This window comes from Cyrtonyx montezumae, unplaced genomic scaffold (assembly GCF_038088225.1).
Source record: "Cyrtonyx montezumae isolate F1298 unplaced genomic scaffold, pur_monq_1.0 scaffold_3, whole genome shotgun sequence".
NCBI classification, from domain to species: Eukaryota; Metazoa; Chordata; class Aves; order Galliformes; family Odontophoridae; genus Cyrtonyx; species Cyrtonyx montezumae.
The window spans coordinates 90,399,032-90,424,429 of NW_027072034.1; the positions used below are offsets into that span (position 1 = coordinate 90,399,032).

The window sequence follows — 25,398 nt, forward strand, 5'->3', positions numbered from 1 at the left end:
TTTAGGCAATGTACTCACCTCACCACACTACCAGCCATCAATTTCAGCAACCTTCATCATTCTTTCTTCCCAAGGCACTTTTGTATTCTGTAAATAACTATCAGTTCATCTTGCTATCATCATCCCATTTTCTAACTTATTTTGTTCCATTACTGCATTTTTATTTAGAGTATTTGTTAGCCCTCACGATGACAACCATAAACCTCACACAACTCAGTGTATTTCAACACCTATCCAATAATTAAACTTATGTTACATAGTCTTTATTTTCCAGAAAGGAAGTTGAGGTAGAAAAAAAATCTGAGAGGCTTGGAAAGCATTTAAAAACTTCAGATCTCTCAATTAAGAATCTCAAAGTTAATGGAACATGGAACATAAGTCATTTCATAACTTAAAAATTTTCAAATATAATACGTCAAAAAAGTTGTGTGAGAAGTCAGAATGTGATTAAACACAGAACTAAGCCAGAATTTCCCAGGCAAAGAAAGTACAGAATAGAATGTTCAAAGTCACCAAGATGACTGAAGGCATACTTTATTCAAGAACAAGATTCCTGACAGCAAAGTTATGTTTACAAGAAAATCCAAAACTAAACAAAAACCTAACTTTTTTCAAAACTAACTCATCAACAAGTTTCATAGTTTTAGTTAAAGTTCTGAATCCATATCATACAGTAATACTAACATGACAGTTCAATATTTCTGTAATAACTAAATGTACCTGCAGAAGCTTTCATGGTGATGCTTGTATATTTAATAGTTTTTTCACAGATTCCTTATACTGAGACATGTTACTTTTTGTTTCACCTTCATTTTTAAGTGCAATTACAGAGTTTCTGTAATTTTTAACTACTTCAGATGCAAGAAGTTCTTCCTTAGTTACATTACTGACATTCTCTGCAGCTTTTATTTGAAGCAAAGTATTTAGGGCATTTCTCTGAGAGGAGCTGTTTTCCCAGATATACTCTTCCATGTCTTCCTCAGTCTTCTCGCTCTCCCATGTCTCAGTTTTCTGAAAGAAAGTATGCCTCACTTTAGAATTAGAACCTGAAACATAGCCAGAATAATTTACAGAATCTTTTTGCTCTAATTCCGAGTCAGTTAAAAAAAACAAAAAACAACAAAATGAACAAATGCAAACAGTAACTTTAGTCCTGGAAGACGTTTGTTCTCTGAAGTACATGGCCTGTAACTCCAGCCTCAAACAAAACAGAGTTCAAAGAGGTTTCCATACACCATTCATTTTCCACATAAAATTCTGAGTTTCATCCTTCCCACTTGTCACATTACTTATACAGCTGGAAGATGCAACTGGACTAGTTGGAATGGAAGAAAAGTCCTATGGACTATACATAATGAATAATAAGAAAACTTCTATGAGTAATTTTATACAACCCATTATTTCAGAAGTCCCAAATATAGACATGCTCTAATTTGTTTTGCTAGAACAGCAGCTTAACGAAGTTGGTAAGGTACTCCTGCATGTTTCAAAATTATGAATCAAAACTGAGATTGATCCATTCTTAAAATGAACATAATCATGCTTTACATAATCATCATTCACCTGCACAAGGGATATCCAGGGATTTTTTAAAACAAAAGTTTATCTCACAGGGATAGTGTTGTTAAAGAGTAAAGGAATATGGCTACTGCTCCTAGTCAGCCTCTGGACCAAACTTGCATGACAGAGTCAAGCTGGAAGCTCAAAAAGATGGTCACTGTGAAACTTTTAAACATGTTCAAGCAATAGTGAGGACAAAATGTACCAGTTTGCAGTTATCACATTTATCTCTTCAAGAAAATTCTTCATAACAACTAAGAAATATACGCTGATAAATAAATTAAGAGTTTCCCTGCATCTCCTGAGACACAGAAGACTTTCAGGGTGGAGGAAGAAAGTTAATTATGTCTTTCTTGGAATCTTTCCCAACAGAATAGCGTAGCAAAGATGATTTTAAAAGAAAATTTTCTTCTGGGAGGACAAGGGAGGAATGTGATAGCAGGAGGGGGTTAAAAATCTATTCCTAAATCCTACCACAAGAAATCTATATTCACTGCTGCAGTGTTGGTGGCCATGCCTCAAAATGAAATGTTATCCTGCTGTACGCAAGTTCAGACATATATCACAAACAGGAAACTGAACAGAAACCAAATCACACAATCACACAGAGTTGGGGGGTTGGAAGGGACCTCTACAGATCATCTAGTCCAACTCCCCTGCAGGCTCCCTAGACCAGGTTCTTTGGAAGCTGACTGTATTGAGTGAAACTTTTAATTACCTTTTCAACCAGATTTATTGCAAGAGGAAAAAGTGAAGTGTATTTTCATTTCAAAAAGCATACTAGGTAGACAACTGCCCATGAACTGCAAATAGTGAACATGTTACAACTGCTGCTGCTTAAGTATTTAGGAAGTAAACAAGACAATGAAAAAATTCAAAAAGGATGTTTCCACCCTGTCTTGTTATAGTTACTTTCATTCACTGCATATTTAAAATGTTAGTAAACAATGTAGTAAAAGCCTTACAAACAAGCAAATATAACAATGAAAACTGTAATCTAAATGTGGAGCTGCGTAATGTCTTTCTAAAATTCACATTTAAAGTACTGGGTTGAAAATCATGAATGCATTCTTCAATGAATTGACTAAAAATGATTTCTTCATTCTATCCCAGATAATTCCGAATTTCAGTTAGTATTAACCAGCTTGGCTGGTAATATGCTCAACTGGTAATTTCAACTGTTTTTCTCATGAAGACTTCCAATGAGAAATGGGGGCAATAACCAAAACAAAAAACACCACTTCATCTAAAAATCAAAGGACCTAAACCTAGTACTTAAACAAGGGGGACAGATTAGTGTGATTGTTTTTAATATACTTTGTAGTAAAAATATATGTTTTTTTAACATCATAAACAGCATTTTAATTTAAAGTAAAACTGCACTTTAAGCACTGTAAAGACTTGTAAACAAAATAAAGGATTAATCTGACACGTTTACGCAGCATATATATATTAAAACTATACTGAGGCTTGCTTTAACTTGCTTGCTTCTTAAAAGTCATAATCAAAAAGGCATCACGACATACTGAAACTTTATAGAAAAAGGAAAGGATCTTTGATCACATTAATAGATATTCCACTGCCGTTGTCTTTTTTTTCCTATCAGCTTAACTTTCCTAAGTTTGCTGTCACAGCCATATGGAGGATTAGAACCGTCAGTTCTCTGGTGTTTGTATTAGAGAAGATGTTTTAAATAAAGTTGTCATTAACAACTAAAGCTAACAATTAGCTAAATTTAAAGGAAATTAAAAACATGATTAGTGTTAGTCAATCTTGTCAACAGTTTGAACAGTTAAAAACGTAGCAATGTTTAGCAAAGAACATTTCAGTGGGTTTTTGTTCTTTTTTTGAGGGGGAGGACAGGAATATAGAACAAATTCTGGATGCCATTTCCAAGAAAGTAGAATAAAAGGTTATCAGGAGTAGTCTACATGGGTTCAACTAAGGGGAAATCATACTCAGTCAACCTTGTAAATTTCTATGATGTCATGATTGGCTGGGTAAATGAGGGGAGAACAGTGGACCTTTGACAATGCCTCCCATAACAACCTTGTAGGCAAGCTTCATAAGTATGGGACAGATGAACGGACAAGTGAGGCAGATTGTGAACTGGCTGACTAGAAGAGCTCAGAGGGTTGTAATCAGCAGCAGAGTCTAACTAGAGGTCTTGCAGCTAGCGATGGTCCTCAGGAGTTGGTACTAGTTCTGATTCTGTTAAGCATTTTCACCAGTGACCTGGATGAAGGGATACAGTGTACCCTCCACAAGTCTGTAATGGAGACAAATCAGAAAAATGACTGACACATCAGAAGGCTGTGTAAACATTCAGCAAGTCCTAGACAGGCTGTAGAGCTGGGCAGAGAGGAACCTGATGGGACTTAACAAGGGCAAATGAAGAGTCCTACACCTGGGGAAGAATAATCATACACATAAGTATAGTTTAAGGGATAACCTGCAAGAAAGGAGCTCTTCAGGGAAGGATCTAGGTGTCCAGGAAGACAACAGGTTAACCACAAACCACCACTGTGTCAAAGAAGGCCAATGGTATTCTGGGATGCATTAAAAAGAACATGGCCAGTAGTCAAGGGAGGTACTCCTCCTGCTCTACTCTGTCCTACTGAGGACAAAGCTGGAGTCTGGCTCTGGACTCCCCAGCTGAAGAAAGTCAGGGAACTACTGGGGAGAGTCCATCCACAAAGCTCATCAGGGCCCTTGAGCACCAATTATGAGGAAAGGCTGAGAGACCCACAACTGAGTCTCAGACTAAGATGGGAATCTTATCAATGCTTAACAACATCTAAAGGGCAAGTGTCAAGAAGACAGGCCCAAGATTTTTTTTCAGTAGTACTCAGAAGCAGGACAAGGGGCAACAGGAACAAACTGGAACACAGGAATCACAGAATCATAGGGGTTGGAAGGGACCTCTACAGATCATCGAGACCAACCCCCCTGCCAAAGCAGGTTCCCTACACCAGGTGGCACAGGTAGGCGTCCAGGTGGGTCTTGAATATCTCCAGAGAAGGAGACTCCACAACCCCCCTGGGCAGCCTGTGCCAGTGCTCCGTCACCCTTACCGTAAAGAAGTTCTTGCACATATTCATGTGGAACCTCCTGTGCTGCAGTTTCTGTCCGTTTCCCCTTGTCCTGTCTCCACACACTTCTGAAAAGAGTCTGGCCTCGCCACTTTGTTTCCCATATCTCAGATATTTGTAAACCTGGATCAGATCCCCTCTCAGTCTTCTTTTCTCAAGGCTAAACAGACCTAGTTCATTTAGCCTTTCTTCATAGGCGAGATGCTCCAGGCCCTTCATCATCTTTGTGGCCCTGCGCTGGACTCTTTCCAAGAGATGCCTGTCTTTTTTTGTACTGGGGAGCCCAGAACTGGACACAGTACTCCAGATGAGGACTCACCAAGGCAGAGTAGAGGGGGAGGATCACCTCCCTTGACCTGCTGGCCATGCTCTTTTTTATGCATCTCAGAATGCCACTGGCCCGCCTGGCCACGAGAACACACTGCTGGCTCATGGTCAACCTGTCGTCCACCAGGACACCCAGGTCCCTCTCTACAGAGCTCCTCTCCAGCAGGTCATCCCCCAGCCTGTACTGGTGCATGCAATTATTCCTCCCTAGGTGCAAGACTCTACACTTGCTTTTGTTAAAGTTCCATATCAACAAGAGGAAAAACTTTACTTCGAGGGTGACAGAGCAATGCATAAGCTGCTCAGAGAGGCTGCAGCATCTCTTTCTGTGGAGATACTCAAAACCAGCCTGGATACTTTCCTGTGTAACCTGCTGTAGGGAACCTGCTTTAGTGGGGGGGTTGAGCAAGATGATCTCTAGAGGTCCATTACAACTCCCAGGATCCAGAGATTTTGTGACAGTTCTCTAAATTGCATGTCAACTTAGAAACTTTATATAGGCTGGAATAAATACACCTATTTCTTAGTACTGCATGGAAATAGAATATTATACGTATGGTAAAAAAAGTCACAGATTTTCAGGTAACAAATAGCACAGCTATGCTAACATATTCCTAGTAATAGGGTAGCTCTAGTCAAAAAGGACTTAAAATAATTATGTACTTCTCTATATGTATGAACTGTATTATTTAGTATGCAACTTACGGAGACATTTTGTAAATAGGCAAAATGTATTTGTATCTGATGATATCTAACCCAAGAACAGTTAAACACAATTTTGCCTCAGAAAGTAACTGTGAGCAAGAGACTCTTCCATGCTTAACAACACTCAAAAGCTTCATATCTGGTTCTGCCACTAACTTTTAGTTCTTAGCAGTTACCATCAACTAGACTGCATCTTTCAAAAACACCACAACTCCCCAGTGATGAAGAGGCCGCATCTATTTTCTAGAACCTTCATGCCTCTGAAAGGTCAGCTGTCTGTTAGTTATGTGAATCAGATAAGAATCTGATGTCATCAAAAACAGTGGTGGTATTTATTGTCCCATTCTTTATTTTCTGCTGATTTTGTTAATACATATCCCCCTGTAAGACTTTCTGTCAAATACTCAGACTGAATATGACAACTGTAAAAAATAACATCTATGCATTAAAAAGGAGACTTGTTTCTCCGGTAACTAGAAACGTTTAAAGAAAAGGTACTGCAGAAGACTACTACAGTCTGAAATAGTACACTGTCAAGCTTTAACTGAAACACTGCAGGCCAGTTTTGTTTCAACTCCAGGTTTGTTTGCTTAAATATTCATCCCTTGTGGGATGAAGTAATTTAAATATCACTTGTAGTGGGATTGCCTGGTCACAGCCTGAACCAGTGAAGGAGCATATGAGTGACCAGAGCGGATGAGCCCAGGTCCACCCGTCCTCTCGCTCCTCTCGCTCTCCCTCTCGGTGGTGCACCCAGCGGGTGGTGCTTCCAGGAGCACAAATATGCTCAGAGCCTGCTCAGGTTACCCCCCCTCCCTGACTCCCTTCATTCTGACAAATGAGAGGCAGCTGCAAATGGTCACCGGGAAGGGTGAGTTTACTCCCCTTATCTCTAATATCTCTTTCTGTAGTGCCTCTACCTCAAATAAAGGCTCTGTCACCGCCTTTGCTTGCTTTACAATCACTGAAGTGAGCATTTCCTATCAGTAAAATTCTTTCTTTTGATTTTAAATTTTTGAATTCCAATCTTCAAAGAAAGTTCATTAAATTATCTATTATGCCACTTAGCTCTAGCTTCTTTGACTGGCATTAATGATAAAGACTCTTTGTAAGCTATTGGATTTTGATTGTGAGTGAATTCACAAAGAAATGTAACACACTTCAAAATAAATCCCAGCATTCAGAAATCACCCTTACCTCAGCCTCGGTTTATGTTATATTTTAAGGACATACTGATAAAGAACACTCAAGAAGGGTACAACTACATCACGCTTGATTATTCTACAATCTCAAAGCTATGAGATTTACACTGAGAGGACTTAAAACTACACTAAACAGTGCTCAGAGCTAGATATTTGTCTTTCACTAATCACTGGCTTATGGCCCTCCTTTTGTTTTCAGTTCATCTTTCTCAGGGAGAGTGTTTCAGCAAGACATGAGAGCCATCTTCTACCTCCCATTTTAATCCTACAACCCACAGGTCATAGCATTGTGAGTGTTCACACCAAGGCCTGTTTAGGTTTCAGAACTTTAATATTTTCACTGGAATTATAAGGTGAAGTCCTACTATGAAAATTGCAATGTTCCATTGCTGCCAAGTTCTTCAGATATAACCTGAAGTGATAGAAATATCCTTACTTGTAATTACTTCAAACAACCACAGAGAAAAAAGGCAATGCAGCGTAAGTGTGAATTTGAGTCTAAAGGAAAACTTTAGCATGGATTTTGAGATAACCAATAGTAATGTTAAAATATTCATTCAGCTGCAAGCAAGCATATACTCACGTCTCACCTGTATCTTGCAGTTAAATGCTCTACTGAAAGCGAGGTTGAATGGCTTCCTCAAATTCATTAGTACATACAGCCTTGGAAATTCACAGACAAGTTAATCAAGCCTCTAGTGTTTACTCTGCCCTGTACATATGACTGTTTTCTTCTCCCACCCATCCTCCCGTTTATACCTTCCATTCAGTTCATCAAATATTAACTGCAATGGAAGCACATAGTAAAGGGAAGCACCCAGAAGACCGTTCGCTACTACTGTATATTCTATCATAAATCACTTTCCAATTATCTCTGCTCCTCTATGCCTCCTTCCTTGTTTAAGTCTCAATTATTTTCTAATCATACTTCTGTACTTACACTTCTAGAAAAAGCAAGAGAGATCAGAAGCATTCACAACACTATTATTGTTTCTAGTACATCAGACTACACTTCTTACTTTAAGGGATGTCCTTTCACTTTATATTCTCTAGTGTAACTTTTCACTAATAATGTTTAAAGATCTCATCTGTGTATTGCAGAATTATATCCTTCATTCTGCATCATCTTGCATTTGTGTATGGTGAAAATCACGTATTAGGACCATGGAAAATAGCTGCAACTTTTTTTTTTAATCTTGGCAAATATAAACAACTTTGAATTAATTCCTTCTCACTATCTTTTCCAGATCTACTCCATTTTATAACTACTAGTAATATTTTTTTTCTTATTCAAAACTTAACTGCGTGCTCCACTTCATTCTCTCTTCTGCTATAAACTCATACAGGACTTCAGTTTATAGTGACCAACTACTAATCCCAATTATGTGCTCTTTTTAACCACTTGGGGGCAGGAAACTATTACTTTTTACAAACCACTTAATACCTTAAGAGCTGAGGTTACAGCATTCAAGAAGTATGATCATGTAAAGCAGCAGAAATACAACTATTTTAACTGCTGTTTAATAATTACCTAATGTATCTCATTCTTTCATTCGGTGAATTTACTCCAGGCACAATCCAGATAGTTCAATGAAAGTAAACATTCTTGCTACAGATGGGCCAAGTCATATCTACTGCATACATACCTGACAACTATTAAACGTGAAGGAGACCGCCATACATTCTAAAATAAGAATGTCCATTATTTTAAAAATACTTAAGTTTTCAAATCTGAGTGTTTTAAATATAACTTGACTTGTGTCAGACACTTACCTGCATTAATCAAAATCACGCTGCCAAATTCATCAGTCTGGGATCTGATGGTACACTTCTTGCTACTTGTGCATCTTTTTAACAACAGATTAACTAAGTAAGCTCGCAATCAAATTTAGCAAAGCCGTGGTTTGAATAGGTTGAACCAAGGATGACTTAGATGTAAATTAATACTCCTCCTACTATTAAGATCCATCTAAAAAATAAAGTGCACTGTATAACCAAGCAACTACCATCAATCCACCACTGCACCACCAGTATTTTGAACACCTTTCCATAGCTGTTCTGTATGATATTCACCTTATTTGAAACAGTGATAACAGAAGACAGATTAAGAACCAAACAATGAATTCACTTATTCCTGTCTTCCTTCATTTCCCCCACTAAAACAAATAATTATGCAAATTTACATCTTAGAAAGTAACAAGGACTATCAGAAAATACCAAGACACCTGCTGTCAAAAGAAGTGCAACATTATTCATTACAGAAACAAACAAAAAAACAAACGACAATTCTTGCTTCCAAACAAAGGGTTTTTTATGTAAATATGGGTAACACTCCATTATGTTTTTAAGACAACTCTCAGCAACTCTGAAAAAAAGAAAAGCTTTCAGCTTTAGTAAGATTTTGCTGAAGTTAACTGTTTACATCTGTGTGAAAATGATAAGAAAAATAGTCCAGTTTCAAGTGCAATATTACTTTTAACTGCAAACCCCTAGTTTTGTATTACCCCAAAAGCTATCCAGTAGTATTCCAGTGCTCCTAAAAATAATCATAGAACCATAAAAGCTGGACAAGATCTCCAAGATCATTTAGACCAACCATCAACTCACCATGCCCACTAAACCATGTCCCTGTTGTCACATCTACACATTTTGGGCAGGCTGTTCCAGTGCATGACCACTCTTCCTGAGAAGTTTTTCCTAATACCAAACCTGAACCCCACTTTCTCTACCCCAGCACTGCTAAAGGCCCTTTTCCCTTAATTACCCTTGTCCTATCACTAGTTACCTAGGAGAAGATGTGAATCCCCATCCCACTACAATCTCCTTTTAGGCAGTTGTGAAGTGTGACAAGGTCTCTCTTGAGCTTCCTCCAGACAAAACAATGCCAGTTCCCTCAGGAGCTCCACAAAAGACTCCTGTTGCAGGTCCTTTACCAGCTTTGTTATCCTTCCTGAGGCATGCTCCAAGGCCTAAGTGCCTTTCTGAACTTGCCTTTCCCAAAACTGAACACGCTACTTGAGGTGCAGCCTTATCAGTGAGAAGTAGAAGGACCATTACCATCCTAGTGTTGCTGGTTACACTATTTCTGATACAAATCAGGACGCCACTGGCTTTCCTGGCCACCTAGGCACGCTACTGGGTCATGTTCAGTCACTGACAAATAGCACCACTAGATCCCATTCCACCACACAGCTTTCCAGTCACTCTTCTCAAAGCTTATAGTGATGCATGGGGTTGCTGGAGGACCCTGGACTTGGTCTTGTGCTTCAGTCCATGAATCCAGCCTATCCAGATCCCTCTGTATGTCCTACCTATCCTCAAGCACATTAACAGAGCTTTGAGGCTGATCAAAACCCATAACCACTTGTTGATATGTTCCTTCTACTCTGTCACAAACTTACTGCACATTTTCAACTGTAAACCCATTATGACAAGATTCCTTGCAAACTAATTCCATTTAAGTCCTGTACTAGCTACATCAACAGAATTACTTCCATGTGGATGCCCCAGGTTTTAACTGAAGCTGAGACTATAAGAGTATACAAGTATACTAAAAAAAAACAACACTGATAAATTTTTGCCTTCAAATTAACATCATTTTTGCATACACAGACATAAAATTACATTCTTCATAAAAATTACTTAAAGAATAACTTTCTGCTGGAAAAAGACTAATAGCAAAAATTGTGAGCAGTTAGTTTTGAAATATGCAGCAAGTGTGGAATACAGCACTCACCTCACCTGAATTTGGAGAAATGTAATGGGGAAAGGAACCTAAGGTAATACACCTTAAGTTGTGCACAGTCAGAAAACTTTAAGTCTCAAGTAATGTTTAGTTTATGTAGAGGGAAGAGGACAGAGAAAGAGGGAGTATGAGAGATATTTTCTACCAACTGCTTACCCAAGATTCATGGTACAGAACTGTGAGGAGATGAATTCCATAATCATAGTTCTGCCGTCTTAGTGGACATCTGAAAAATTCATAAACAAAGATTATCTTTCTAAAATCAAAATACTGTAAATATACTTGAACAAAATAATAAACTTACCAAAATTTCTATTCTGTGACATAGACAATTCAAGGGAAGTGTATTTGATTCACACATTTATCAAGTACAGATTATCAAGAATAACATGATCATAAAAACATGGCAGAACAGACATCTGCAAGTCTAAAAGAAAATGTACAAAAACAATCTACAGATCTTCAGAACCTGTTAAAAACCAGACTAGCATATGCTGTATTCCCCACTTTGTCCTCTGATAGAAATAGCCAAAGCTGAATCCAATATGCATTAGTCTGGACTCCCTTAAGATCTGATTATCTGATTTTTTTTTTTCCCCCAGATCAGAAAGAAAGAAAAGGGTGAGAAAGTCAATTAAACATAGCTTAGTACAAAAGACCTAGATAATCTAGAGAGGAAAAGCCTCTAAGTCAATGTAGCTTTAAGTCAAAATAGAATCACCAGCAAAATTTGTCCAGATAAGACACAGTGCTGTAAAAGCAGCATATTTCTTAAAACAAACAATACAAAATGTCTACTGACATTTTGGTGACATTAATCATTTACTCATGCTGATCACCAGTAACCTCCTCTTTCTCACAACTCTTCCAAGAGGCTGCTTTGTTTCCCATCTTTTTTGATAAGCAGAAATCCCCTCCTCTCTTTTCTAGAATGACACATAGCAGACACACTCAAAACTAGTAACAGTATGTCCTACAAACAACTTAACACCTCAGTTCCAGCAACTCTTAAGTGAACCAGATCAAGGACTGATACCAGTAAAAACTGGCTCTCCTTTCCCCTTTCCTTTCTGAAGGACCAATACTTTCAGCAGCAGTACTGACTTAGTGTAGACAAGAGTGACCATGGAACTGTATTCTTCAAGTTAGATCATTGCACAAATGATCTTAAATGATCGTTACCCAAAACGCATAGTTCATGAACTTTTCAGTTGTTCTAAGGATCAGTGGGAACCATAAGCTGTCAAAATGTATGCAAAGTACTTTTTTTGCACTTTATGAGAATTTATGCTGAAATCAAGACAGTAAAAACAGTGCTCAGTTTTCCATTTGAAATTAGTAATGATCCTAGTACACTTTGAATTAATCATTATTGTTTCACGTTTACAGAGAATAAATACTTAAGAAATATTTTATATTCATACTTTCAGCCTTTACTGACAGATAATATTCATGGTATTGCCTTCCCATTTAAAAAGATTAAGAACTCCAGATGGGATTGCCTGCTATTTTTGAACTTAAGTTAATAAGAACAATTTCCCACAATAGTAGCTTCTCAAAACTCTAGCATTTGTTGTCTGCTATAAAAGTGGCCTTCAGAAATTATGCTAATGGCTTATAGGCTTCTTTTTTTTTCTTTTTTGATACCTTAGATATCTTACTCATGAATGCAGAACAGACTGAATCATACAAGACCACATCTGAGATGCTCTGAAAACATTTATCTAAATGGCTAGGGACTGACCATTCAAGCAAATAACCTTTTGAAAAGACTCAAGCTTCCTCCTCACAGTTCCTTCACAGAGAAGGAATTTCACTTTAGAAGTACTTCAAATACAAGTCCAGAACAAAATGGATACTGGGCAGAGATTAAGCCTCAGAGTTTACTAGAAATAGAGGGAAATATTAATAAGCACATTAAAAATTCCTCCAGGAATGAAGCATGAGACCATTCATGAGTACTACAGAGGTAAAGCTCCCTTCAGCTATTTTAATAGCCACAACATAAGTTTCACCAGAGAAATGAAACTGTAACTCAAGTGGTCCCAGTAAACTACCCAGACTTTCAAGTCAAAAGAGATACATAATGCTGGTCAGCATTTAAACAGTTCTTCCAAGCTCAGGATCAGTGCAAGATATCAGAAGCAAGCAATCAGGAGAGAGTGGCAGGAAACCTGCGTGGATGAGCAAGGAGCTCATATGCAAACTCAAAGGGAAGAAGAAGGTCCATGAAACGTGGAAAAAAGGTTTGACCACTTGGGAAGAATACAGAAATGTTGTCAGGGCCTGCAGGGATGCGACGAGGAAGGCTAAAGCACAACTGGAATTGAATCTGGCAAAAGTGGTAAAGGATAATAAAAAAGGCTTTAGAAATGTTAACAATAAAAGGAAGACTAGGGAGAATGTGAGCCCCCTACTAGGTGAGGGGGGTGTTACGGTAATGGGGGATGCTGAGAAGGCAGATACTGAACACCTTCTTTGCTTCTGTCTTCAGTGAAAAAGCTCTCCCTCAGGAATCCAAGACCCTGAAGGATAGTGAGAGGGTCTGGGGCATGGGAGACTTTCCTTTAGTCAGGGAAGAGGTGGTCCGTGAGCACCTAGGCAATGTTAATGTTCAGAAATCCATGAGACCCGATGGGGTGCATCCACGGGTGCTGAGGGAGCTGGAGGACGTGACTGCTGAACCGCTCTCTATCATCTCTGAGAGGTCTTGGAGAATGAAGGATGTGTCTGATGACTGGGGGATAGCCAATGTCACTCCGATCTTCAAAAAGGACAAGAAGGAAGATCCTGGTAATTACAGGCCAGCCAGTCTCACCTCTGTCCCTGAAAAGGTGATGGAACAGCTTGTGCTGGATGCCATCTCCAGACAATTGGAAGAAAAAGAGGTTATCAGGAGTAGCCAGCATGGGTTCACCAAGGGGAGGTCATGCTCGACCAACCCGGTGGCTTTCTAAGATGTTGTCACTGGCTGGGTGGATGGGGGGGAGGGCAGTGGATGTAGTCTACCATGACTTCAGCAAGGCATTTGATACTGCCTCCCATGACATCCTTATAACAAAGCTAAGGAAATGCGGGATAGACGAAGTGAACAGTGAAGTAGGTTGAGAACTGGCTGACTGGCAGAGCGCAGAGGGTCGTTGTTGGCGGTGCAGAGTATGGTTGTTGACCTGTAACCAGCAGTGTCCCAAAGGGGTCCGTGCTGAGATACATATGTATTCTCTTAATCACTTCAGAATTCAAACACATAAAACAAATTTCCCCAGTGCAGTTTTCTGAACATAAGTGTAAATAACTACAGTGATTTTTTTTTTAAATCTGGAATATCAAAAGACTGAAAAATGTCTGAACACTGATGTCCTCATTTTTCTTGCCCACATCTCATTAGATAATTGTTGTAACTTACAGAAGCTGTTTGTGAATAACTGCTACTACATAAGAATTATTGTATTTGGAAATCTCTATTATATCTGATAATAATAAAGATTAGGTCTGATAATAAGGGATTTGTCCATTAAAATTTTAATGCATTTGAACAGTAGTTACTGGTACTGATAAAATTGGAAAAGATTTGGCACATTTCTACACTGGAACTGCTGATACTGATATTTTTTCATCCTGTAATCATACCTGTCTGTTGTAATAGTGAGTATATCTGTATCCTTGCAGTACCGCTGTCCTACAAGTTTAATCAACTTCTTCTTTGCATGGTCATCCAAATTCAGGTTAGAAAGTTTAACCTTGAAGGAGAAAAGAAAATACTCTTGATTATTTACAGAAATTCAATCTCTGCATACTGAAAAATATTTTCAGATATGCCTACATGGCAAATCTAATGTGAATATTCAAATAAAAAAAGCGAATAACTGTTTTAATAGCTTTCCTTCCCCTACAGTATCAAAAAACCCACAAACAAAGAAATAACTGAATTATCTAAAAAGGAAAGAAACACCATAACATAGAATGCCTATAATTAAGTAATTACTCTGAAGCAAATTTCTCTATATAGTAACAAGCATCAGTAAAGCAAGGTATTTTTAACTATAAAATGTTTGTACAGTAGCAAATACCAAAGCTAAATGTCTGAAGATATATGGGGTTAGAAATTTAAGTTGATGATAAATGCTAAAAATTAAGACATCAAATACCTCTTATGAATTCGATCACTGCTTTCTCCCCACCCAATCTCTACATCCCTTTTAACGTGACACTGCAGTACAAAGGAACTGATCAAATCTTGCATAAGAAAGCTATCTGGTCTGTTACCTATGCTACAGGAACACAAAAAATCCAAAGTCATATTAAAGTGACAAATATTTAGATGGCCTCTTGCTTCAAAAACAGGATACGATTTAGAGAGCTTATAATTATTAGCTGAAATGTTGCAGGCTATCTTATGTTGAATTTCAGACAAGTTAGAGCTCCACAAAGAATAACGACTGCTTAAAAATAGTTTTGTTTTAAATTCTGCTGTTTGGCTCAGTTCCAACCATTGCACTTGAGAACAGACTATGATAAATTTTGTACCAAGAAATACTAGCACTAGGCTACAAGGGATGAAAAATTAGTATCTACAGTAAAGATCTTAAAGATTTTTTTTGTTGTTTAAGAATTTTTGCTTTTAATTCTTACAGTTTTCATTATTTTCTTTATTGTGTTATCATGAAGACTCATGAGAAAGTTTATCACAGTCTGTAACAAGGTAAACAGAAAAAGCTCTCATTGATACAAACATATGGCCCAGTGCCATCTGCTTTCACCTTTAAATGCCTTCTCCCTCCCAAAACAGCTTCTGTTCGCGAAGGATTAATCACAAAGTACTACAATTAATTTATTAAGTCTGAGATCAGAACACCTGTAACTGAAAAGGCACGCAGACAGTTGTTCCATATTTGTCTCCCACTCCAACCTCTTCCTTTTCTAATACACATGCATAATATTCATTCATGTAAAGCTTTACAAGAATCAGGGCCAGCTAACATTAATGGACATATTTTGACAGGATAATACGAACTTGTGTATCATTTTGAATTATCCTCTCTTCTGCAATCTGACTCCTAGTCCAAAATCTTGTGTCTCAAGAAATCCATCTAACAGAAGAGACCTATATTTAGTAACATTTTACATGATTTAGAAGGCAAGAAACACAATCTACTATTTTTACTGGGAGGAGACTGAAGGTTGATTGACCAAGCAGCTGAGCTCTTCGCCTAACCTATGGTACCGTGCCCACCACTGACCTGGGAATGTCAGTATCTCTCCGCTAGGAAGTTTTGAATAAAGGAGTAATGAGGGAGTGGGGGGCAGGGGAGAGGTCAAATGCATGCCTCCTTCTGTACATTCACAATCCAGCATAAAATCAGGGGCTTATATTCTCATTGCATTTCCTTTTATAATATACACAAATCCACAAAGATTTGGTCATGACTATGAATGTGAATTAGTAGGTAAACAGACTAACTCTAAAACGTAATGACAAAAAAGGGAAACTACTACTAATAGTAGGGTGAAATGTATTTTTAAGCTAATGATAAACCAAGTTAAATTTCAACCAATAAAGTTTCACGGTCTATAGGAAAGGTGTAGCCTCCTACAAATAAAATTAACTGTTCCTGTTCAGATTCCACAAAGTTGCTACCATGCAATATTTTTGCTTCTGCACAAAAAGAACACAGCCATCACTGACTCCACCAATGCTACTTTTAGGATAGGTTCAAATCTCATCTCAATAGGCATACTCAAAAGCCACAGTCCTATACCATGAGGACAGGCAAATACTGGAACTGATCGCCCAAAGTGAGGCTGCATATCAAATACATCTCATCATTTCCCAGAGAGCATTAAATTTAATTTTTTTTTTACACATACTTTTAACATCTTTATTTAAAAAAAATAAAAAATAAAACATGCCGAATCGAAAAACAGAGTGGGCTGAGGGTACCAGATATATATTCCCAATGTATGCTTGAAAACAGAAAAATCTAGACAAGCTTCTTTTATGTCATAATACAGCTAAAAGAGAAAAAACTCAATATTTGAGTTAATTCATTAATGTTCTAAAAAAGAAAAAAAAAAGCAACATAAAGCAACCTATCCAGGTATTTCCTCCTTATACCACTGTTAAAAGAAGCCTGGGCTCAGGAAAAAAAAATAAAGCAAATACTTAATGATTTCTACAGATCAATTCCAGTTGATATTGGAAAGAAGAACAAAATACTGACTTGCTTTAACTGAATTACTAAACGTGCCTTTAAAAAAAAATGCAATATGTACAGAGTTCACAATTCTTCAACACCACCTCCCAAAGTTTTCTTCTCTGAATACAATTTTTATCCATACCAAAATGTACAAAAGAACATTGTTAGTATAGGTGTGCATCGAGAAATATGAAGGTTAGAACATCAAAACATACCATTTACAACCAAAAACAGTAAAAAGTCTTGGTTTAATTATATCTGCATGATCCCATATCATGCTATTACATATTTCTATGAGATTTTGCTTTGTTTACCTTTCCTCAGTACATATTATAATTAATGAGAACTCATGGAAATAAACAATGGGATAAACAAGTGGCTGAACAGATCTTCCAGTTCTATGGGGCATATACTAAGTAAAACTAGAAAGCTGACTCTCCTTTTCCCCTCCAGTTCTTGGTCTCCCCAACACTACTGTCTCTTCCACTGCATTTTGTCTTCAAGTAAGGAATTACATACTTGAAACAGTTGTGGACAAACTGTTCATTTCATATCTATCTTCATAATATTCTAATCAAATTAATATTAAGCATCCTAAGTCAGATCACACTGAATTTTGGTATTATGAAAGCTTAAATACTTTAACAGTGGTTAGTTTAGACCTCCACAACTACAGCACCTATCAGCTATTTGAAACAACATCTAATATAACAATTTTCAGATTACATGCAGTGCACAAGCTTCCAAGGTGTTATGGTTTTATGATTTTCTTTTATCAGTATTCCACTTTTTACCAGTATTCTAACACGTGAGGCACTGTGAGTTAAAGAGTTAATGCTCCAATACTGTGGACTGACAAATTTCTGGGTACCTGGGTCTCAGAAGAAAAGAATTACACACCCCAGAGGACTTTACTTTCCATTTCTGTTTTCTGTTTGGAGGGAAAGATAAAATTGTTGGCAAGTCACGAATTCCTCTCTCTTTCCCCTCTCTGCTCATCCCAGTACCATATCTTGCCTTCATTATTAGAATAAGGCCTTTGGTCCTTGGATGCTCTCTCATTTTATTTGATTAGCTTCAATTCCAATTATATGGTATTATATAGTGTTATTTTGCATTCTGATATCTTATTTACTAAATTAGCTTTCCTCCTCAGATTGCTGCCACTGTTTTTAGGCCCATCTCCCTACTCTTTCCCCTTTTCCCTTTCCCAGGGCCTCTGACCTCATATTATTTAACTAAAACTTCTCATCCAAAGAAAAGAGATCTCTGGAAAAAAGCTAGTGATATTTTTCATAAAGGACAACATGTAGCCTCACACTGTTTCAGCGATAACATAGCATCTACTGTATAGAAAAGTACAGAAAAGTTGATTTTTAAGAATGTATGCTATTATGTCTCCATCAGAGTTCAGATTTTTTTTTTATAAATATATATCCATATCATTACAAGCTAAGTTCTAACATACAGCAACATATATAGAAATCCTCTGCTGCTTTTTCTGGTCATTCAATGAATCATTTCCCATATTTCCATACTTGTTTTAAAAATGTTTTAAAAGAAAGTCGAGTATTTGGGTTTTAAAAACAAAGGTGATTGTTTTTCAAGAGTACTACTTACTCTTAAAGTCACTACTCTTGCTTTGGGATTACGAATAGATGTACCTGAAGAAACATAATCTGTGGTCTCAATTTCAACAGGAAAATGCTGCTCGCATTTCTCATCACTGTCCAAAGCACTTGGCCATTCAGTGCAGAAATCTGTAAAAAAGAAAACAACCCAAATAATTTGTCTTTTCAAATTTACTGTCATTTATGTTTTTATAAGTTGTTTTAGAAAAACTATATACCCATTCACAGGCAATGGTAGCATCTCTGCTAGACACTCCAGTATTTCAATGTCTTTTTGTACTGAATTCCCCAAAACTGGACACAGTATTCCAAATGCAGTCTCAGAAATTACAAAGATGGAGAAAAAAATGAAATCATTACCTAAATATGTTCGCTACAATTTTGCTAGTACAACCCAGGTTAGACTCTATTGATGCAAGGGTACAATGTTGTTACACATTCAACCTACAAAGGCCTGCTGGGCTCTACATGTCCTTTTCTGCAAAGCTGCTTTCTAGCTCCTTGTTCCCTGAGGAGCTCATGCAAAACTAGCATGAGATATTCCATCCCAGACACATGACTCTATTTACACTTAGCTCACTTAATGACAGTCTTAGCAGCAGACTTTTTCCTGCCTGTTGACATCCCTCTGAATGTCAGCCCTGTATTACCTGTTTTACTCCCTCCCTTATTTCAGCAAGGCATTTGATACTGTCTCCCACGAAATCCTTATAACAAAGCTGAGGAAGTGTGGGATAGACGAGTGGACAGTGAAGTGGGTTGAAAACTGGCTGACTGACAGCGCAGAGGGCTGTTGTTGGTGGTGCAGAGCCTGGCTGAAGACCTGTAACCAGTGGTGCCTCCCAGGGGTTTGTCCTGGGTCCAGTATTGTTCAACATCTTCATCGATGACCTTGATGAGGGAGGGGATAGCGGCCACCCTCAGCAAGTTTGCTGATGATACAAAATTGGGAGGATTGGCTGACACACCTGAAGGCTGTGCTGCCATTCAGTGAGACCTGGAGAGCTGGACAATCAGAAACCAGATGAGGTTTAACAAAAGCAAGTGTTAGAGTTCCCTGTTCACCCATGATGTCCTTCCACCATATTTACTCTAATTTTTGCCACTGGAATTGACTATTCTTGTGCTTCTAAAAGGGAGTCCTAAAAGCTTCCCTTCCCCCTCTCCCACTATCTCCAGTGGATCTGCCAAACAGACTTCTCAATAAGCCAATATCATTCTCCTGAATTTCACTGTTTTCTCAGGAGTTTAAGCTACACAGTTTCATGATGATTGTTACCAAGGCTGCCCCTAACCTTCTCAAGTGTGAGCTCTTCCTTGTTTGAGAATAACAAATCCAACAGAGTATCTCTTGTAGTCAACTGGCAGATCATCTGCATCAACAAATAGCTGTTAATATGGTGTCTTCCCCACTTATCTCAAGATCTTGAACTCCAGCACCTTTTTCCATAACCAAGGGTTGTCATGTGCTTTCAAACCCACAGCCAGTTCTTCCAAGCTTGTGACTAGCACACATAAAACAGAAATTTCTCATGGACAGTTTGCCCAAGATCTGAACGAAATAAAACTGATAGCACTCTAGAAGTCTCCAAGATTGTTTCTATCTCATTCTACTACTGTTTCAGAGGATGTTTAGATGGCTGCAGCTTCCTGTTAGAACCAAAGATGGAAACTCTGAGGGTTTTCCATCTATTTCAAAACAGTTCATCTATCTTCCTCTTCAGGCAGCCTGGCTCACTAAACTCTCAAATAGTTTGTAATCCATCTCACAGCAAACCTCCATATCCAAGCTGCTTTGGAACGTATCAGCAGTTTTTCCACCCTGCATGGTTATGAAGCAGGCAGGAACAAGTTTTCTCTTTGCATTTCCATGAGTCTTCAGACTTGTGATTCCACCTGTAAATGCTGCATGTGTTTGTAAGCAGGTAGCTCAAGACAGATCTCTTAGCACCTGCTCCCTACACTTCTCTCAGGGCTAACCTTCTCATTAGGAACTCCTAAATTGCTCTCTGGCAGGTAGATGCTCTTGCTCTTCACTGAGCACTGCATCTTGCCAGCATACCTTATTCTATCAACCCTTTATACATGGCTTTTTTTTTTTTAAACGTATGCCAGAATGGCCATTGATAAACTGTTATTAAACCAGGCTTTAATCTTCTGAGAACTGAGTCATATCCATCACCCATGTTCCTTAAGAGTCTAAACTATGAATTCTTCAGTACAAGAGGGTCTAATAGAATGGTAAAATTGAAGTCTCACAGGTGTACTGGAAGCCTCACAAGGCCTATCTGCTCATCACCTGTATAATATAGCGAAGCAATAACAAAGCATGCTATACTAGCCAAAGCCTGACAAAAGCAGCTTCAGAGATGGATCATATCTCATCAATTAATTCAGCAGACAGCTATACTTTGAACTGTCATTTAAGAGAGACTGCTATAAATAATGCCTCTCAACACCCTAACAATCATAAAACAACAACAACAAAAAGCCAAAGAAAGAAACAACAAAGTAAAGAAATCAAAATCCTACCTCTGAGAGCTGCACAGTGTTTCTTAATTGCAGGAGGAGTAAGATGTAAAAAATTGGGAATCTAGAACAGACATAACAAGAGTTACCAAAATAATATTTTGTTTCTTCATAATTAAAAGGGCATTACTGAAATTTGGTTACACCTTAGAATTCATTAATATAATTCAACAGAAGATAAAGGTAGGAAAACTCTCCTCATGCTTCATTCAGCCAAACATTTAAGTTCAGAAGTAAGTCACAGGCAAGATAACCCAATCAAAGCTTGCTGATTTGATTCACTTGAATTTCTTTTTTAGATTTGTCTTTGTTAGTGTTTAATTTAGAAGTTACACAGAATATTTTTCTACTTACAGAAAACAGTATCCAATAAAACTATTTCAATTAAAATAGTCTTAATGAATAATAATTTTTAGTGTTATTGCATACCAATACAATGTGACTTACCTTTATAAGCTCTAAGTTGCCTTCTTTTGGTGGAGGTACTCCTCCCTTCACTGGGTAGCCCATTCGAACTGGGAGAGGCACAGATGCAGATTTAAATACATCTGCTGTTGGATAAACACTGCTCCAGTCCTGGTCAACTGCCATCCTCTCACTTCTGGGAGTCAGATCCTATCAAATTGAAAATTGTACAAATTTGATGGGAGACATGCTGATCTGTAATATCAAGTAGGAACACACATGAACACATTCAGGGATAAACTCTCATAACAAAAAATTGCAATTTTAATATAATAATATTTTAGTAATTGCTTTTAAAACCACATAACATGGTACTATACTGCTTTTGAAATTGGTGTGTGAGATAATAAAACTTCCTTGGATATCAGACCAATTCTACTGAGTAGGAACAATTTTATTTATACATGTAAACAGATGTTTTTTAATAATGCCAGAAAACAATCACTACAAATCCTGCCAATCCATACTGAAAGTAACAATAAGGTATTTGTTTTTCTTTTAAATGCAACCTTAAGTTACTTTTAAGACCTGCAGTACATGGTCTCAGCAAGCCTTTTTTTTTTGCCTTAAATTTTGAGATTACAGGTTGAAAACTTGGGAGATTAAAGAAGTGTATACTTCTTAATTTAGTCACATTAGATCAGTTCACCTTGTTTTAAGGGGTTCCTATAGAAACTATTAAGACTTAGATCTTGGAAAACTTTCTCAGCCATCTCTGAGTTAGTTGCAAACAGATTCAGTTCTTACTGATCTCATGAAGTCCGATGTCCTGCTTCTCTTCCTTGTTGAAGCTGAAGAAAAAAAAAATAAACACTTTCCAGTACAAACTATTATATGGTTATGTGGAAAAAATACAGTGCATTTGCACTTTTCTTTTCCTCTTGCAAAACCAACATATATTTATACCCTGAAGTAATTCCACATTTCCGTAGTTACAGACAGAAAAAATAAATAAATTCAACCTCCTGACAACTGGTAGATCACATACTCAGACTGCAGACTGCTCACTGGTTTTTTTGAAACTCGAGTTCAGAAAGGCTTGGAAGCCATTTAGTCAGATTGGGTTTATCCCAGAAACATACTAACAATGATTTTGTGGTAATGTGCCAAAACACATTTTGCTAGCATCGGATAGAGAAATGAGATGAGTGGAAGTACACTTTTGCCTTCATAACTGTTTCCTTTTCTTCATCCCACACAGTCGCTCAGTCACAAAACTCTCTTCATCAGCTGTACAGAACAGTCAATCTAACAGCTCACGGCCACCAAAAAGGGAATCCCATTAATTCATCACTTCCTTCTGTATTCCCTGCAGTAGGCTCTGGCTTACCTAAACTACCTGAGATTAACACACAGCAGCGTTTTTCTTGATGAGTTGTGGATGGGAAACATACTAATGGGTTTATTTTCTGTAACTTTACAGTTTTCTTAGTCAGCTATCACAGAGAAGATGAAGCAAAAAACAAGTAACAAGTTTACTCTCTTTAGCAGGCCTCATCCAGCATTTGACTGTTTTCTCATCAACTGCCATCAGCTAGAGCGCTGGAGAGGGACTCACAAGGATGCACGAAGACTACAAATTCCATCAGCTTTAGTAGAAACTGAAATCCTTGCTTTCTTGCTTTTATTTTTTTTCCTTCCCCTCAACAATATTTTCATTAAATACATGAAAAAAATAAAGACCTTCTATTTTCCTTATCTAGGTATTTTATGGCTTCGATTCCATTCTACCTCTTCCTTCTATACATAGGTATAAAATATAGAATACATTCAGGACTCTGCAACAACTACCGTTACCTCTGTGGAGCATTCACACAGGCATACTCAATTCATACCAGTTTTATTCCTTCTGTCACAAATATCTACAACCTCTGATTAGGATGCTGCAGTGTCCTAATGAGGACACTTGTGCAGTGCCACGAGCCCGACCATCTGACATCGCTCAAGGGCTCTTTTACAAACCTGGCAATCCACAAATGACCAGGGTCCACAAAAGCAGAAAAATGCTGGTAACAGCCCTGATCAACGGGACTCTGAACACTTCGGACTCATCCGGACTGCGAGCAGGCAAAACCTGAGACCAGACACAAACCCAAACACGCAATGCAAACATGTATCCCTCGGCAACTGTGAGATTCTAATTTAGAATACTGAAATTCAAGCACTGGTCTGCTGGGACAAGCACAATCTTGACCTGAAGGGGGGAAGGCGGGGGGCCGAGCTCCTCACCCACCCTTAAGGCCCCGCACCCGTAACCAGGCACGGCCTCATGCCCGCCAGCAGCGCCGCGGAGCGCGCTAAGCTCCCTCACCTTCCCTCTGCTGGGCTTCCCTGCTGCTCGCAGCTGGCGCGGAGAAGAAAGCAGGCAGCTCTGCCCGCCAACAGCAGCGGGCCGCAGCGCGCCAGCGCCCTGAGCCGCGTAGTACCCAACCTGCCGCCATCTTCGGATGAGGAGCTGCGTGCGATACTTCCCGCCTACAAAGGGGAGGGGCAGGCTCAGCTAAGTGCCTACAACGATTTGTTTGCTCCGGGAAGAGAGGCAGGATGGGTAAACGGAGGAAGGGACAAATAGTTGGAAGTGTGTTTGGGGTTGTGTACGCACTTCGCTGTGTTACCGTGATTTCCTCAGCAGTGATAAGGCTCCGTGGGCTGCCGCCCACTCTTCCCTATTTTTGTTCTCTAGGGAAGTTTCTTCGTTTCATGAGTAAAAAACAAAAAAAGCGAAAAAAAGTAACTTCTCAGTACCTCCATACAAATTATTTCATGCTTTGCCTCCCCAAAGCAGGTGAGGATCACTGATGAAAGGAGGTAACGAGGACACAGGCAGACTCAAGCAACTGAAGGCATACTTGAAACAGAAATCAAACAGAAGGGCAGAGGTCCACAATGTGGGATGAGGTAGGCCAGATGTAAGTATACCTGTTGCCAGTAGTGGCCACTCTGTAAGCAGGACAGAGTGATGTCGAGAAATCTGACAAAGTAACTTGACACACCAATGAAATATGTCAAGCAGGTATTCCCTTTATTACAGCGCTGGGTGCATGGGGGATCTCTCCACCAAGATGCACAACAAAGAGAGAAACTAATACATATTTAAAGGTATAGCACATGCATATTCATCACATTCCAAACTCTGGTTATCGTGGGGATTAAACCTAAGGGTCAATTTTGCTGTAAATTTTCAAACCTTGAAGGGGGAGAGCTCCTCACCATTCCTGTGGGTGTTTTGTTTAAGAGAGACATCTGTTTGGTTATCTTGTTGGGACAACAGGATGTCCATCTTGTGCTCTTATTGACAAGTTTATTAGTTTGATTTATGCCTACCCCCATTTCTAAGTTGTGTTCTCTGTTTGTGTAACACATCTGGCCCAACAGATAAATCAGAAGGGAGTAGCACCTTTGTTGCCATGTACAAGTATTATCGTCCTTCGTGGTGTACCCCAAAAAAGACTACTTGCCCCTATTTCTGCTTATCTTTACAACCATAGAGACATTGAGGAGCCGCAACAATCATCTAGATGATTTGCAGTTGTCTTTACCGTAGGGAAGCTGTTCTCATGATTCAGAGGCAGCTTTCTATGGGGATGCTTCAGCTCCCCCTGTAATGGAAGCTTGCTGTTTTGCTGTGTAGGAGCAGCATTTTAAATCACTTTAACCATTTTAAATGTCATTTAGAATGAGTTTCTTCCCAGTGGTGCAGTCAGGATGTTCCATGCCCAACTTTTGAATATTTAGAACTGCAAAGATAGAAGAAGACCGTGTGCATGGCAGTGATGTTTGCTAGCACTTCTTCAGAAACTGTTTCTTCTTAGCTACAACCTTGAACAGGTTCTGACCTCAGAGTAAAAACTGGAAAGCAGTGATCACACTGTCATATGTGTAAATCAACGTGCAAGTAACTAGATCACTTCAATTTCAGTTTGTTATTTTCTTTTTTTTCTTTTT

General features: G+C 38.5%; 1 protein-coding gene across 1 annotated transcript; it reads right to left on the minus strand.

The window, feature by feature from the left end:
* Nucleotides 1-506: 506 nt before the first annotated feature.
* MRPS35 (mitochondrial ribosomal protein S35) lies at nt 507-23,785 on the minus strand. Its single transcript, XM_065742375.1, has 8 exons — nt 23,765-23,785; nt 22,201-22,244; nt 21,436-21,603; nt 20,992-21,052; nt 18,449-18,588; nt 14,262-14,371; nt 10,788-10,857; nt 507-1,011 (listed from the first exon to the last, which is right to left on the minus strand). The coding sequence occupies exons 2-8, from the start codon at nt 22,207-22,209 to the stop codon at nt 733-735; spliced, it is 837 nt and encodes a 278-aa protein (XP_065598447.1). The 5' UTR covers nt 22,210-22,244; nt 23,765-23,785; the 3' UTR covers nt 507-732.
* Nucleotides 23,786-25,398: the final 1,613 nt, after the last annotated feature.